At 51.1% G+C, this 15,242-nt stretch overlaps 1 protein-coding gene across 2 annotated transcripts in view; it reads right to left on the bottom strand.

Moving 5' to 3' along the window:
- GNG4 (G protein subunit gamma 4) overlaps positions 1-15,242 on the bottom strand; it is a 104,802-nt gene that overhangs the window by 31,853 nt on the left and 57,707 nt on the right. For both annotated transcript variants that reach the window (XM_054454884.2, XM_054454892.2), the window contains one exon: positions 4,533-4,641. In XM_054454884.2, the coding sequence (XP_054310859.1) occupies positions 4,533-4,631 (99 nt within the window). In that variant the 5' untranslated portion in view covers positions 4,632-4,641. The remainder of the gene's footprint in view (positions 1-4,532; positions 4,642-15,242) is intronic.

The following is a 15,242-nucleotide window of genomic DNA, read 5'->3' as shown; positions in this document are numbered from 1 at the left end:
TAATAACAATGTATTGTATACTTGAAAATTGCTAAGAGAATAGGTTTTAAGTGTCCTCACCACAACAAACTAAGTATGTGAGAGAATACATACGTTAAATGGCTTGACTTAGCCATTCCACAATGTATGCCTGTGTCAGAACTTCGTGTTGTACACCATAAATACACACCATCCCCCTTGGTACTGTCGTCGTGATAGTGAGTGACTTTAATTTTTACCTGTCAATTAAAGTAAATACATGAATTAAAAAACAACCAGAAAACAAGTGCTGGTCAGGATGTGGAGAAACTGGAATTCCTGTGCACCGCTGGTGATGATGTGAAGTGATGAAGCCTCTGTGTAAGCAGTGTGACAGTTCCTCCAAAGGTTGAACATAAGGCTGGGCATGGTGGCTCAGGCCTGTAATCCCAGCACTTAGGGAGGCCAAGGCAGGCAGATTACCTGAGGTCAGGAGTTCGAGACCAGCCTGGCCAACATATAGTAAAACCCTGTCTCTACTAAAAACAAAAATTAGCTGGGTGTAGTGGCTCATGCCTGTAATCCCAGCTACTTGGGAAGCTGAGGCAGGAAACCACTTGAACTCAGGAGGCAGAGGTTGCAGTGAGCTGACATCATGCCACTGCATTCCAGCCTGGGTGACAGAGCGAGACTCCCTCTCTCAAAAAAAAAAGGTAAAAAGGTTGAACATAGAGTTACCATATCATCCAGCAATTCCACTTGTGGGTACCCAAAAGAACCAAAGTAAAGACTCCAACAGATACCTGCACACCCATGTTCCTAACAGCATTATTTACAATAGTCCAAAGGTGGAGATAACCCAAGTGTCCATCAATGGATGAATGGATAAACAAAATGTGGTCTATCCATGCAATGGAATACAACTCAGCCCTGAAAAGGAATGATGTTCTGATACAGGCTACAACATAGATGGATCTTGAGGACGATAAGTTAAGTGAAATAAGACAGGAACAAAAAGATAAAATTCACAGAGGAAAAAGGTAGAATGGTGGTCACCAGGGATGGGCAGCACGAATGGGGAGTTGGCACTGAATGGGCACAGAGTTTCTGTGTGGGAAGATGAGAAAGTTCTGGAGATGGATGGTGGTGGTGGTTGCACAATATTGTGAATGTACCTAATACTGCTGAATTGAATTGTACATTTAAAAATGGTTAAAATGATAAATTGTATGTTATATATATTTTACCACAACTAAAAAAAATTAATGTTCAAGGTTGTCCAAGCAAGAAAAAAAAAAAATCAAAAACCACCCATGTGTGCTCATGCATCTTTGGCACAGATGCGGTTTCTAGGTTCAGCTCTCTCCTCAGGCGGCCATGGCATTCTCTCTTCAATGACAACATTCTGTTTCCACCAACTCTGTTTCTGAACCAAATCTGACACATCTGTCACTGGCCTACTCCCTGGAATTACCACAGGATCTGAATTAGCCTCTGGCAGGCCCTCTGAGGAATCTTGCATTCACACTTCCATTACAGTCAGCACAGCAATATGGTGGCCTATCCGTTTTTTTTTTTTTTTTTTTCCCAAGATGGGGTCTTGCTCTGTTGCCCAGGCTGAAGTGCAGTGGCACAATCTTGGCTCACTGCAACCTCCACCTCCTGGGTTTAAGTGATTCTTCTGCCTCAGCCTCCCAAGTAGGTGGGATTACAGGCACACGCCACCAGACCCAGCTAATTTTTGTATTTTTTAGTAAAGATGGGTTTTCACCATGTTGGCTAGGCTAGTCTCGAACTCCTGACCTCAGGTGATTCACCTGCCTCGGCCTTCCAAAGTGCTGGGATTACAGGCGTCAGCCACAGCATCTGGCCTGCTTATCTCTTTGATTGAATATCACCTGAGTAACTGATATGGTTTGGATCTGTGTTCCTGCCCAAATCTCATGTCAAATTGTAATCCCCAGTGTTGAAAGTGGGGCCTGGTGGGAAGTGATTGGACATGGGGGTGGTTTCTCATGAAGGGTTTAAAACCATCCCCCTTGGTACTATTGTTGTAATAGTGAGTGAGTTCTCAAGAGATCTGGTTGTTTAAAAGTGTGTAGCACCTTGGGAGGCCAAGGAGGGCGGATCATGGGGTCAGGAGATTGAGACCATCCTCGCCAACACGGTGAAACCCCGTCTCTACTAAAAATACAAAAAATTAGCCAGGCATGATGGCTGGCACCTGTAGTCCCAGCTACTCGGGAGGCTGAGGCAGGAGAATGGCGTGAACCCGGGAGGCAGAGCTTGCAGTGAGCCGAGATCATACCTGGGCGACAGAGCAAGACTCTGTCTCAAAAAGAAAAAAAAAAAAAAAAAAAAGGTGTGTAGCGCCTCTCCCTTCTCTCTCTTTCTCTTGGTATGTAAGATGTGCCTGCTCACGCTTCACCTTCTGCCATGACTGTCAGTTTCCTGAGGCCTCCACACCCTCTGCCCTGAGAAGCCAAGCAGATACCGGCATCATGCTTGCTGGACCACCTGTGGAACCACGAGCCAATTAAATCTCTTTATAAATTACCCAGTCTCAGGGATTTCTTTACAGCAATGTGAGAATGAACTCATACAGTAACTCATTTATCTTTGACTTTCCTCTTTCTTTTAGTGACAGTGTGTGTGCCTAAGTGACTCCTGAAGAAGCCTTCATTCATGAGGACACCCAGTCCTCACAGGGGCTCTTGGGGCAGTGTTTGTGGCAGGTGAAGATGCTATTGCAGAATTTATCTTCCTTGCCAGAAGAGAATGCCCGGGCAAAGCAGAACTGCCTTATAGCCCAAACTGGGGCCCACTGTCTTTTCAGGCCTCTGGCCATGGGGCTTGACCGTTGGATTCTAACCTCCCTCTCCCTAGTGTCCCTCGTGCCTCCCACATTTACTCTCCATGTTCTGTTTATTTTCTTGGTGTGTTTGCCTCCCTGATCCCGTCTTTGCTGTCTGCTCCACACTGTACCTGATTTCTGCCCCTCCTTGCCTCTCTTGAGTACTCAGAGCTTCAACTACCTCCTCACCTCTGACAACTCCGTCTATTGCTGACAGGTTGGTTCACCTCAAACACCTGTCACCTCATGGCTGCAGCTTCTGCACCTGTGTGCATGGCGCCCTCCTCCCACATCTCTCTTCCCAGCACAACCTGCAGCTCCTCCAGCTGCCCAGCTGTTCCACACGAGCCGTGATTAGCTCACACTGGCCTTTCCTCCTCCACTACCAGCTCAGAGCCAGCCACAGCTCACAACTCCATGAAGTCTTCCCTGAGCCATACGGAGGAGACCGTCACCTTCACATTTCTCTCCCAGGACCCTGCAAGTGCAGATTAGGTGCTCAGCAGTGCCTTTCACTGCAGTCCTCATCCTTTTCCTGTCAGCACTTCTGGAGCACGGGATGCCTGCAGCTTTCATTTGAAACCCCTTCCTATGCTATTGGGGCCTGCTGTGTCTTAGAATTGTTTTCTGGGTTCTAAACTTGCTCCCTCCTCTAGTCTAGAGACCAAGGACTGACATGTAATTTGCAGTTGGTATCGGTATGTATGAGATGTAGACGCTCTAGTAACACGCGTCCGGTGATACTGACTTACATCATGCTGGATTCCTTCCTTGCTTCATATACCCTCATGTAACTTTCTGTGCATATTTTCTGCCTCCTTGGAGAGGTTGTACCCCCAGAGCTCGAGGGGAAAGAATAACTGTCCACACAGAGGCGAGTATTGGTGCTATCCAGCCATACACTAGCATGAGGGGAGGAGTCAGGGAGGCTCTGTCCACAGAAGGCTTCAGGAGTCACCCATTGCCATGGATTCTGTGTTTTTTGAATCCCAGATGCCCAAGTGAGACCCCTGATTTGTGTTCCCCAAGACCACAGACACATGGAGCTTCCTGGCATCAGGTTCCTGACACCAGAGTTGGGGTTCCTTTCAACTCTATTACAGTCAACGAGTGCCATGCTCACGAACTCGTTCAGAGCCACATGCTTTGCCTGGCCTCCTGCTCACCTCTGAGTGGCATCTGGAGAAGAGGTGGCTTCATCTTGCTGCAGTCCTCCCAGTGTGGAGAGACCTGCACTCATCAGTGAAATGAATACAACGGGAGGTGTCTGGAGCCTTTCTTCATTTTCCCCAAAGGAATATTTGACAAACCCAGGCATGGTTCAGAGCTCCACCCTCAACAATAATCCTGTCAAAATATCCGATGTTGTTGAACCTCAAAGGCACTGTATCACAGCAGAAAAGTGATTGATCTCATTGCTAAACTCTCTTTCTGGCTTATTGGCATGACAACGGAGCTAAATAGAGCCGAGATGAATTATGAGTCTATTTTTGGAGACTCCTTACGGAATTCATGCACACTGTGTATTTTGCATCCTTTGAATCCTTGGGCACACTTAGAACTGTGAAGCAAACACTCATTTGTAAATGTTACAGCTGCCAAGGTTGGCTGGATGCTCTGCTGGGTGAGGTGTTAACTCTCACAAGGCTGCTTTGGAAGCAGGAGGAATGTTTTGAGCTGAGCTTCGGGCGGAGGGTGGGGCTGACGCATGCATGCTTACCTTGACCCTGTCCATACAGGCTTCCATCTTTAGCTGCTCCACAGCTTTCCTGGCTTGGGAGATGCTAGTGGTGCTGTTATTAGACATGCCCTCTTTCATTCTACTGCCCCTAGAAGTAACCAAAGTAAAAGGGTTAGAAGAGCTGCTTTTCCAAGGGTAGGGGAACCCCACCTTCCACCACCTACAGCTTCTCTGTCCAAGCCAGGGAGCATCTGGGAGCATGGGCAGCATTCGGTAGAAAACCCTCCCAGGATAAGAGAAAGGAATGCCTCATTCTAGTAAGAGGAGCAAGACATGATGCTTTTGTTTGGAAAAACTTTCTCAGTCCCGGGGAGAGTGAGAACAGAAGGTTCCAGAATGACTTCTCCATCACCCTCAATGCTGCCACCACTATCACCACCACGACCATAAGTAATGCTTGGACATTTGTATAGTGCTTTGTGAGTTATCAATCACTTTCACACACGTTTGCTCATTCATTCCTCTAGCAACCCATACAGTTGGTGGGACGATATTAATTTCTGTTTTGCAAAGGAAGAAAGTGCAAAAATCAGAGAAATTAAACCAATAGCCAAAGGTCCTACAGCCAACATTTGTGGATCCAGAACTCAAACTCAAAGCTTTGAATGTCTGAGTGTCTCAAATGGCCTCTCCTAACATCTAAGGCTCAAAACACACATTTCTAATGAATAAAATTGCTTTATTAATTTTAATTTGTTGTCCTTCCAAAAAGTTTACAGACTTTGTGTTGGGAGTTTGTTTTCAATAATAAACACACACACAAACACACACACTCTCTCTCTCTCCCCTATCCCAAGCATAGATTTGTTTTCTAGAGGGAGGCAGAAGAAATTCTCCCTAACCCAACACACATTGATGCCCCGTGACTAAGACCACTGTAGTGCTACCTGTTTCACAGAAAGCATGTGCTACACACATCACAGTTGCCCCATCTAAAGAGAATCTGCTTCAAATGAAGCCTAACAACTAAAGCCTGAGAGCTGGGGACAGGTCACTGTGAGCAGAAACACAAGAGACACTGGCTCCCAAAGGTACAGATGAGGTGGGAGGAGGCCCCGGCCACCATCTTTTATTCGTCTGCTTCTGTTTATATTTTATTTCAGTTTTAAGTTTTTTCCCCACCTCACAATTGTTGGACTTTATTGTATTAATTTACTTATGTAAAGCATCAACCATACTTTCAAAGTTAAAATTATGCAAATTGATATTCACACAAGTGTCACTTTCACTGCCCATTCCAATCCTTTTCTCCCCTCCCACCTACCTCCTATGGGCAACCAATCACACTGGACTCCAGTCTATTCTTTCCTATGCTTCTTTTTTCTCCTTCCTTTCTTCCTTTCTTCCTTCCTTCCCTCCCTCCTTCCCTTCCTCCCTCCCTCCAGCCTTCCTTCCTTCCTTCTTATCACGTTGGACTCCAGTCTATTCTTTCCTATGCTTCTTTTTTCTTCCTCCTTTCGTTTCCTTCCCCTTCCCCTTCCTTCCTTCCTTTCTTCGTTTTTTTTGAGATAGGGTCTCACTCTGTCATCCAAGCTGTAATGCAGTGGCGCAATCACAGCTCACTGCAGCCTCGAACTCCTGGGCTCAAGCGATCCTCCTGCCTCAGCCACCTGAGTAGCTGAGACTACAGGAGTGTGCCACCATGCCTGGCTAATTAAAAAAAATTTTTGTAGAGACTGGGCCTCACTACGTTTCCCAGGCTGGTCCTGTGTTTATTTTCATACAAAGTAAGCAGTTACATATATATTTTCTTATTTCTCCTTCTTTCTTACACAAAAAGATAACATGTGTGTGTGCTTTTGAACTTTGTTTTTATATTTAACAACACATTTTAGAAAGCACCACATATTAGTTCACTGATATGCAAAAAAGATCATATTCATTGTTTCTTATAACTACATACTACAGTACTCCATTGTATGGATATACTGTATATTTTTCAATCCATATACTTATGGGCATTTACATATTCTCATATTATTGTGGGGGTGTGTCTTCAAGTTACATTTCTGGAATTACTGGTCAAAGGTAAATGCATATTTACTTTTGTGATATATTGCCAAATTCTATAAGGTAACATTTTGATAATTTTTGCATCAAGATTCTTAGGTAATTTTGGAATTAAGTACTATTCTTAAGTAATAAATTAAGTCATTTAATGCGACCTTCATCTGGTTTAAATATCAATGTTATACTTGCTTCATACAAAACATTTAGAACTTTTAAGAAATTTTCTATTTGGCCAGGAGGTTAGTGTGTGGGACCCACTCTCTCTGTTGGTTTTATCACATATGAACTAATTCTCTGGCCCAGAAAAGGCATAATGGCAACTACATTTGTCCAAAGGCAATTTTTGAAAAGTAAAATATTCTTGTTAGAAGACAGATCAGCCACCCAAATCAGAGTTTAATAGATATGTGTCCTTATCTTAGTTTGGAACTTTAACTCAACAACAAGGGAAGGAGAATCACGAGAAGTTGGGAACTTTGAAATAAAAGGAACATCCCCCTCATCCCCCACTCTGCAGAACCGTGCACGCGTTCCTGCACACGTGTTGGCGTGTCCTTGGGTGTGTGTGTGCCCATGTGCCTTCCGGTGCAGGCCTTGTGCCACTCTGTGTGTGCGTGGCCATCTCTCCGTGGGTGTGTGTGCTGATGTGTGTCTGCGTTCCTGTGTGTCTACACAAAATGAGGGAGGAGACACAGTCTAGTTCCCAACCCTTCCCAGCTGATGCAATGAAAAAAGGACCCTGATATGATTTGGACGTTTGTTCCCTCCAAATCTCATGATGAAATGTGATTCCCAATGTTGGAGGTGGGTCCTGGTGGGAGGTACTGGATCACGGGGCCAGATCCCGCAGGAAGGGCTCAGCGCCACCCTTTGGTGATGAGTGAAAGTCACTCTGAGTTCATACAAGACCTGGTTGTTTAAAAGTGTGTGTCGCCTTCCTGCTGTCTTTCTTACCCCCACTCTTGCTATGTGATAGTCTGGCTCTCCCTTCACCTTCCGCGTGAATGGAAGCTTCCTGAGGCCTCACCAGGAACAGATGCTTGCTGCCATGCTTCCTGTACCACTTGCAGGACCATAAGCCAGTTAAACCTCCTTCCTTTAGGAATTACCCAGTGTCAAGTATTCCTTTATAGGAACACAAAACAGCCTACTACAGACCCTACAGTGACTGCCTTCAAATCTTGATCCTGCTCTCCCCATTCTAGACTCCATCCCTCTCGCCCCTTGTCTTTGACTTGGGCATTTAGGAGTTGGGGGAGGCTCAGGGGAGGAAGAGGCAGAGTCTGGGATCAGTAGGGGTGAAGCCAAGAGGACATGGAGCAGGGCAAAGGGAGGAAGGGAGGGCTCTGCACTGTGTGTGAAAGTGTGTGGGTGAGCAGGAGTGTGTGAGAGTGTGGGGTGGGGGGTGAGCGTGTGTGTGAGAGTGTGTGGGGGTGTGTGTGACAGAAAGTATGTGCGAGAGTGGGGGGTGATTGTGGGTGTGTGTGAGGGTGTGGGGGGTGTGTGATGACAGTGTGTGAGCGTGTGTGAGGGTGTGGGTTGGGGTGTGTGTGTGAGGGGTGGGGTGTGTGTGTGAGAGTGTGTGTGAGCATGTATGAGGATGAGGGATGGGGTGGAGTGTGTGTGTGAGGGTTGGTGAGCGTGTGTGAGGATATAGGGTGGGGGGTGTGTGTGTGAGTGTGTGGGTGAGGGGATGGGGGTGTGTGAATGTGAGGTGGGTGTGGGTGTGAGTTGGTGTGGTTTGGGGTTGTGAGTGTGGGAAGGTGTGGGAAGGTGTGGGGTGGTGGTGAGCGTGAGTGTGGGAAGGCATGGGGTAGGGTGTGTGAATGTGGGGTGGATGGGTGTGTGAGAGTGTGGGTGTGTCAGGGTGTGGGGGGTGGTGAGCATGAGTGTGGAGGGTATGGGGTGGGGGTGAGCATGAGTGTGGCAGGGTGTGGGGTGGGGTGAGCGTGAGTGTGGGAGGGTGTGGGGTGGGGGGTGAGTGTGGGAGAGTGTGGGGTGGGGGTGAGCCTGAGTGTGGGAGGGTGTGGGGTGGGGGTGAGCCTGAGTGTGGGAGGGTGTGGGGTGGGGGTGAGCCTGAGTGTGGGAGGGTGTAGAGGGTTGAGCGTGAGTGTGGGAGGGTGTGGGGTGGGGGTTAGCGTGAGTGTGGGAGGGTGTGGGGTGGGGTGAGCGTGAGTGTGGGAGGGTGTGGGGTGGGGGTGAGCCTGAGTGTGGGAGGGTGTGGGGTGGGGGTGAGCCTGAGTGTGGGAGGGTGTAGAGGGGTGAGCGTGAGTGTGGGAGGGTGTGGGGTGGGGTGAGCGTGAGTGTGGGAGGGTGTGGGGTGGGGGTGAGCCTGAGTGTGGGTGTGGGGTGGGGGTGAGCCTGAGTGTGGGAGGGTGTGGAGGGGTGAGCGTGAGTGTGGGAGGGTGTGGGGTGGGGTGAGCGTGAGTGTGGAAGGCTGTGGGGTGGGGGTGAGTGTGTGGGAGGGTGTGGGGTGGGGTTAGTGTGAGTGTGGGAGGATGTGGGGTGGAGGGGAGCATGAGTGTGGGAGGGTGTGGGGTGCAGGTGAGTGTTGAGTGTGGGAGAGTGTGGGGTGGGGTTGTGAGTGTGGAAGGGTGTGGGGTGGAGGTAAGCGTGAGTGTGGGAGAGTGTGGGGTGGGGGTGAGTGTGGGAGGGTGTGGGGTGGGGGTGAGCATGAGTGTGGGAGGGTGTGGGGTGAGCGTGAGTGTGGCAGGGTGTGGGGTGGGGGGTGAGCAAGAATGTGGGAGGGTGTGGGGTGAGTGTGAGTGTGAGGTGGAGGTGAGCATGAGTGTGGGAGAGCGTGGGGTAGTGTGTGTGAATGTGGGGCGGATGTGTGTGCGAGAGTGTGGGTGTGTGTCAGGGTGTGGGGTGGGGGTGAGCGTGAGTGTGGGAGGGTGTGGAGGAGTGAGCGTGAGTGTGGGTGTGCGGTGCAGGTGAGCGTGAGTGGGAGGGTGTGCAGGGGGAAGCATGAGTGTGGGAGGGTGTGGGGTGGGGGTGAGCGTGAGTGTGGGAGGGTGCGGGGTGGGGGTGAGCATGAGTGTGGGAGGGTGTGGGATGGGGGTGAGAGTGTGGGAGGGTGTGGGGTGGGGGTGAGTGTGGGAGGGTGTGGGGTGGGGGTGAGAGTGTGGGAGAGTGTGGGGTGGGGGTGAGAATGTGGCAGAGTGTGAGGTGGGGGTGAGTGTGAGTGTGGGAGAGTGTGGGGTGGGGGTGAGAGTGTGGGAGAGTGTGAGGTGGGGGTGAACATGAGTGTGGGAGGGTGTGGGGTGGCGTGAGCATGCGTGTGGGAGGGTGTGGGGTGGGGGTGAGAGTGGGAGAGTGTGGGGTGTGGCGTAGGGGTGAACGTGAGTGTGGGTGTTGGGGTGGGGGTGTGAGTGTGGGAGACTGTGGGGTGAGCATAAGTGTGGGAGGGTGTGGGGTGAGTGTGGGAGGGTGTGGGGTGGGGGTGTGAGTGTGGGAGGGTGTGGGGTGGGGTGAGCGTGAGTGTGGGAAGGTGTGGGGTGGGGTGAGCATGAGTGTGGGAGAGTGTGGGGTGTGGGTGTGAGTGTGGGAGGGTGTGGGGTGGGGTGAGTGTGAGTGTGGGAGTGTGTGGGGTGCGGGAGTGTGGGAGGGTGGGGGGTGGGGTGTGAGTGTGGGAGGGTGTGGGGTGGGAGTGTGAGTGTGGGAGGGGGTGGGGTAGGGGTGAGCGTGAGTGTGGGAGGGTGGGGGTGAGGTGAGTGTGAGTGTGGGAGGCTGTGGGTTGGGGGTGAGTGTGGGAGGGTGTGGAGTGGGGTGTGAGTGTGGGAGGGTGTGGGGTGGGGGTATGAGTGTGGGAGGGTGTGGGGTGGGGTGTGTGGGTGTGGGGTGGGGGTGAGTGTGGGTGTGGGGTGGGGTGTGTGAATGTGTGGGGTGGATGTGTGTGAGAGTGTGGGTGTGCTTGTGGGGGTGTGTCAGGGTGTGTAGTGTGGGTGTGTGTGGGAGGGTGTGGGGTATGACTGTGAGGTGTGTGTGCTAGAGTCTTGGGTGTCTATGTGAGGGTGTGTGTGGGTGTGTGTCAGGGTTTAGGGTGGGGGTGAGGGTGTGGGAGTGTGGGGTGAAGGTGTGTGTGTGAGGGTAAGGGTGTGTGTGAATACAGGCATGTCTGAGAGCATGCGGGGTGAATGTGTGAGTGTATGGAGTGTGAGTGTGAGAGTGTGTAGGGTGTGTGTCTGGAGTGAGTGTGAGTGTGTGGGTATAAGGGTGTGTGTGTGAGTCCTTGAGGACGTGTGCACATGTGCACAGGTGAGACATGTGGCAGGAGGGGACAGCTAACGTTACCGGCGAAGCAGCAGAGCCGACCCTCAGCCCCGTCAGGCCCCTGCAGCTGCCCCTCACCCTCTCCCTCCCAGGCGCTGTTTAGACAGCCCTGATCCCCCAGCCCTTCCTCATTCTTCTGCTGTTCAACAAGAAGGGCGTTTTCCACACGCCCAACCCTCTCCGCAGAGGAGAGTTCTGGCTGGAGGCTTCCTGTGGGAAGGTCCCCCCAGCACGCTGTGCTTTCCTTGTTGTGTCCAGGAGATATAATCAGCGGGTGGGTGACCCTCTGGGGGTTCCATCCCTCCATGGCCTCCCTCTCAGGCCCTCCCTGTGTCTCCACCCTCCAGCCCATGTCTGCCACCCACAGCCCAGGCCCCTGGACCTGGCCCCCAGCGAGGGCTGTGCTCTCGGACCCCAGCCTCTCCCTCGGCCCCTTCTCTGCTGCTTCCTCTTCCCCTGGCTCCATACTTAGCCTCAACAGCATGACCCAACGCTACCACCACTGTCTCCCAAGAGCCGTCTGCTTCTCTGGCCCTTTCCTCTGTCCCTAAAACCTGCTTTGGTATGGACTCAACTCCTCCCCTCTCCACACTCACTGAGAGGCTGCTCAGCACTGCTGGAGAGACCCCCCACTAAACTCCGCCCATCAGACATCCACAATCCAGCCTTTGCGAGGCCCTCAGAGCTACCTGGCAATAGGACCCCTTGCCCCAAATCATCTCCCCCTCCCTTCATCCTCCTCTTCCAGTCTTCATCACTTCCTCATCACCTCTGACCTTTCCTCCTCAGCAGAGGACCTCAGCCCCTCTGTCTACACAGAATGGCCATTAGGAGAGAACCCTCCTTAATGTTCCCCACCCCACCTACTCCACTCCACACCCACATCCATCCTCACCCTCCACTCAGGGCAGCAGCTCTTCCTCCACAGCAGAGCCCGTAGGACGCTATCCACAGCTGCCCCCGACTCGCTGCCCTGCCGGCAGGGCCCTCCTTCCTCTCCAGGGGCTGACAATGGCAGACTCATTTTCCCACCTCCCTTGCTGTAGGGCCAGAGCATGCGTGTCAGGAACATGGCTGTGCTTTGGTCAAGGATAGGCTGAGGTAAACATCCAGAGTGACTCAGCAAGTTTAGAGCGCAGGCGTATAACTCCACTTGTCATCACAGCCATATAGCCATAACATGGGAAGGCTCATCATTTGGCTCTAAGCCACTATTGTTTGTAAAAGGTATTATTGCCCTGCTGACACTGTACAGGCACGCTGGCACCCAGAGAAAGAGCCAAAGCTGTCCATTTTGCAGGCAGACGGGGGGAGCCAGGGCACAGCACGGTTAAGCTCGTGCCCAGAGAGAGAGAGAGAGTTAAGCTGCTGATCCTGAAGGCAGGGGAGAGTCGGCCATGCAGCTGTGTGTGGGAGCTGGCTGCTGAGAGGAGCCACAGAGCCAGAGCAGACAGCCGAGTCAAGGTGGACAGTGTGAGAAAGCTGGTGTGAGTCAGCTGCTGATGAGAGACCTGCTGAATAAAACTACATTTCACCTGCTTATGGCCCCATAAGTGTTCCTTCAGCTATCTGCCCATCCGCCCACTCCCCTCGAACCTCAGCATGGGCTGGAACCTGACCCCAAGCAGGGCATTTGGTATAGTCGTGAACCTGACAACGTGACCTTGTCCTCCTCAATGGGACACTAGGGGAAATCTGCAGGGACTCATAGGGAGGGTTTTCCTCCCCGATGGAGGGACAAGGGGAGAAAGCTCTGTCTTTGGCTACCTTGATTGAGTTGTGTTTGCAGCTGCCAGAGCCATAAAACCACTGGGGAATCAACCAAGGACACAGTCAGTAGGCTAGTGGAGAAAATGACCTGGATCCTTGAGCTGGGTGGGTCCTTGGAAGTCTATTCCTGATCCTTGAAATGAGATAATGTACTCCTCATGGTTCAGGCCATATTTGTTGAGTCATCTGTCATTTGCAGCTGAAGGCATCTTCTCAGCCAAAGCTAACACTTCACAGGTGGGTAGACTGCTCCCTTCCCCAAGGGATCTGCCCTACACTCACCCCTCCATCCTGTAATGTCCACATCTCTGGCGCTCGTCCTCCTCAGAATATGCAAATATATTTATGCAATTTGCACCTAACCATCTTAAAACAAGCAACAACATCAACAGTCTTCCCTCCCTGCAATCTGCATTCTTGCTTAAGAAGGTGGAGAGGCTGGGCGCCGTGGCTCATGTTTGTAATTCCAGCACTTTGGGAGGCCAAGACGGGTGGATCACCTGAGGTTAGGAGTTTGAGACCAGCCTGACTAATATGGTGAAACCCCCTCTCTACTAAAAATACAAAAATTAGTTCCAGGCAAGGTGGTGGGTGCCTGTAGTCCCAGCTACTTGGGAGACTGAGACAGGAGAATCGCTTGAACTTGGAAGGCAGAGGTTGCAGTGAGCCGAGATTGCGCCACTGCATTCCAGCCTGGGTGACAGAGTGAGACTGTCTCAAAAAAAAAAAGAAGAAGGTGGAGAGGTAACCGCAGATTCCTATGACAGGCACCTCAGTAACTAAAGGAAGAGATTCTAATGTAAGGATGAAAAGCCCTCTTTCGGGAGCACTGGATAAACAGGCCTGCTCCATAGTCTCTGCTCTGCTGCCCTCGGCTCACCCTGATTCTGTTTCTAGGACAGTCACTCTTGTTGCCCTCAGTGATCCTTAAGCGATTTCATGTGTGCGTGTTTGTGTTTTCTCTCTCCAGGGGGCTGCTCTGGCTTCCCCCAGCACTGTGGCCCTGCACACCTGGACGTCCGTATTTTACAATCTCCCAGGCTGATTCTGGCCCGTACCAAAGGCAGAGCACCACTGCTGGCTGTGAGCCGCTTCTACTTCGTGATTCCTTAGTGTCCACCAAATTACCTTGCCTGGGACACATAGGGTGTCTCATGTACCTTAGGGCTGTCTCAACTAGTCCTTTTTGAATTTTAATGTGCATATGAATCACCTGAGAATTTTAAAATGCAGATTTTGATCGAGTGGCTCTGGGGTAGGGGCTGAGATCCTGCGCTTCTAACGAGCTTCGTGAGGCTGCTGGTCCACAGACCACACTTTGAGTAGCAAGGCTCTGAATCACCGACTGTTGGTATTGCAGGGGAACATGGAGGTCCAAGTTCTAATCCTCTTATTTTTCAGATAAGGGAATATATTCAAGGAGGTTAGATAACATAATTTCCCAGAGCTCCTCAGCAGGAGTAGAAGGAAGCACTGCTCCGCCACTGCTCCCGGCTCGTTACCCACCTTGGCCTAGGGGCACTTAGAGTTTCATCCCCCACACTTGGTCTGTCCTGCTCTCCTGGAACAGACTCATCCCCTGGGTGATCCTAACCTTGCTTAACCTGGGAATGAGATGGCAGGAGGGAGCCCCTTCCCTCAGGTGGGCAAAAAACTCAGGAAATCCCTGGTGGGGAAGAAGGGAATGGCTTTTGCCAATGGTGCTCAAGACAACCACATACTTTGAAGATACAGCCCTGTGAGGTTTCGGAAGCCCTGCTTCCCCTACCTGGCCAGGTACCCTTTAGGCTCCACCTGAATAACGCCCCTGCCTTTCTGAGACTGTCTGGATGCTGTACTTCCAGGGGGACTCAGGTATGTCTCCCTCCACAGACATTCATGCGCCTGCACATCCTACCTGGACCCAAGAAGAAAAATGGAAGTAGGGATAGAGAGGAGCTGCAACAAATCTCCACACACACCCTGGCTACCGGCGACACTGGCTACCGGCGACACTGACTGGGCTCTCGGCTTTCCAGAAGATGAGGCAAGGGGCAAAAGGGACCATTTGCTTAGGGGTGGCCCCTGGGGCCACGTGCTCACACAGCTCTTTCTTCCCAGGTACACAGGAATGTGCTTATGCACACAGGTTGCACCGGGGGTTTCTTAAGATGCAGCAGGGAACCCGTTGTAGGGGTCTGTGGGACCCCCAGCAGGGAAATAAAGGAAAATCTTGAGTTCCTTCAAGGGGAATTCCAAGCTAGCACCAAGTTAGCCCTGAGAAGTAAATAAGTGACTTCATAAGCAAGAAGGTAATAGTAGCTTAAAATAGCCAAGGAAGCTAAAATTATGAGATGTTTGATTTCCCTACAGAAACTAAAGATAACATCTTAGCATATGTCTCTGAGTTGTTTTTTAGAAACCCGGCCCCCAACGGAATGAATCTGCTGGCACACAGACCTCAGATGAGGGGGAACTGAGGACTCAACTCTGACCTCCGCTTTTGGTTCTAAATTTCTTCCTGGGCCAGGTGCAGTGGCAGGTGGATCATTTGACATCAGGAGTTCGAGGCCAGCCTGGCCAATATGATGAAACCCCGTCTTCACTAAAAATACAAAAAAAAATTAGCCAGGCCTGGTGGCACGCGCCTGTAATCCC

The sequence above is a fragment of the Pongo pygmaeus genome, chromosome 1, assembly GCF_028885625.2.
Source record: "Pongo pygmaeus isolate AG05252 chromosome 1, NHGRI_mPonPyg2-v2.0_pri, whole genome shotgun sequence".
NCBI classification, from domain to species: domain Eukaryota; kingdom Metazoa; phylum Chordata; class Mammalia; order Primates; family Hominidae; genus Pongo; species Pongo pygmaeus.
The sequence above is the reverse complement of the archived record's forward strand: the minus strand, read 5'-3'. Positions and strand labels throughout refer to the sequence as shown.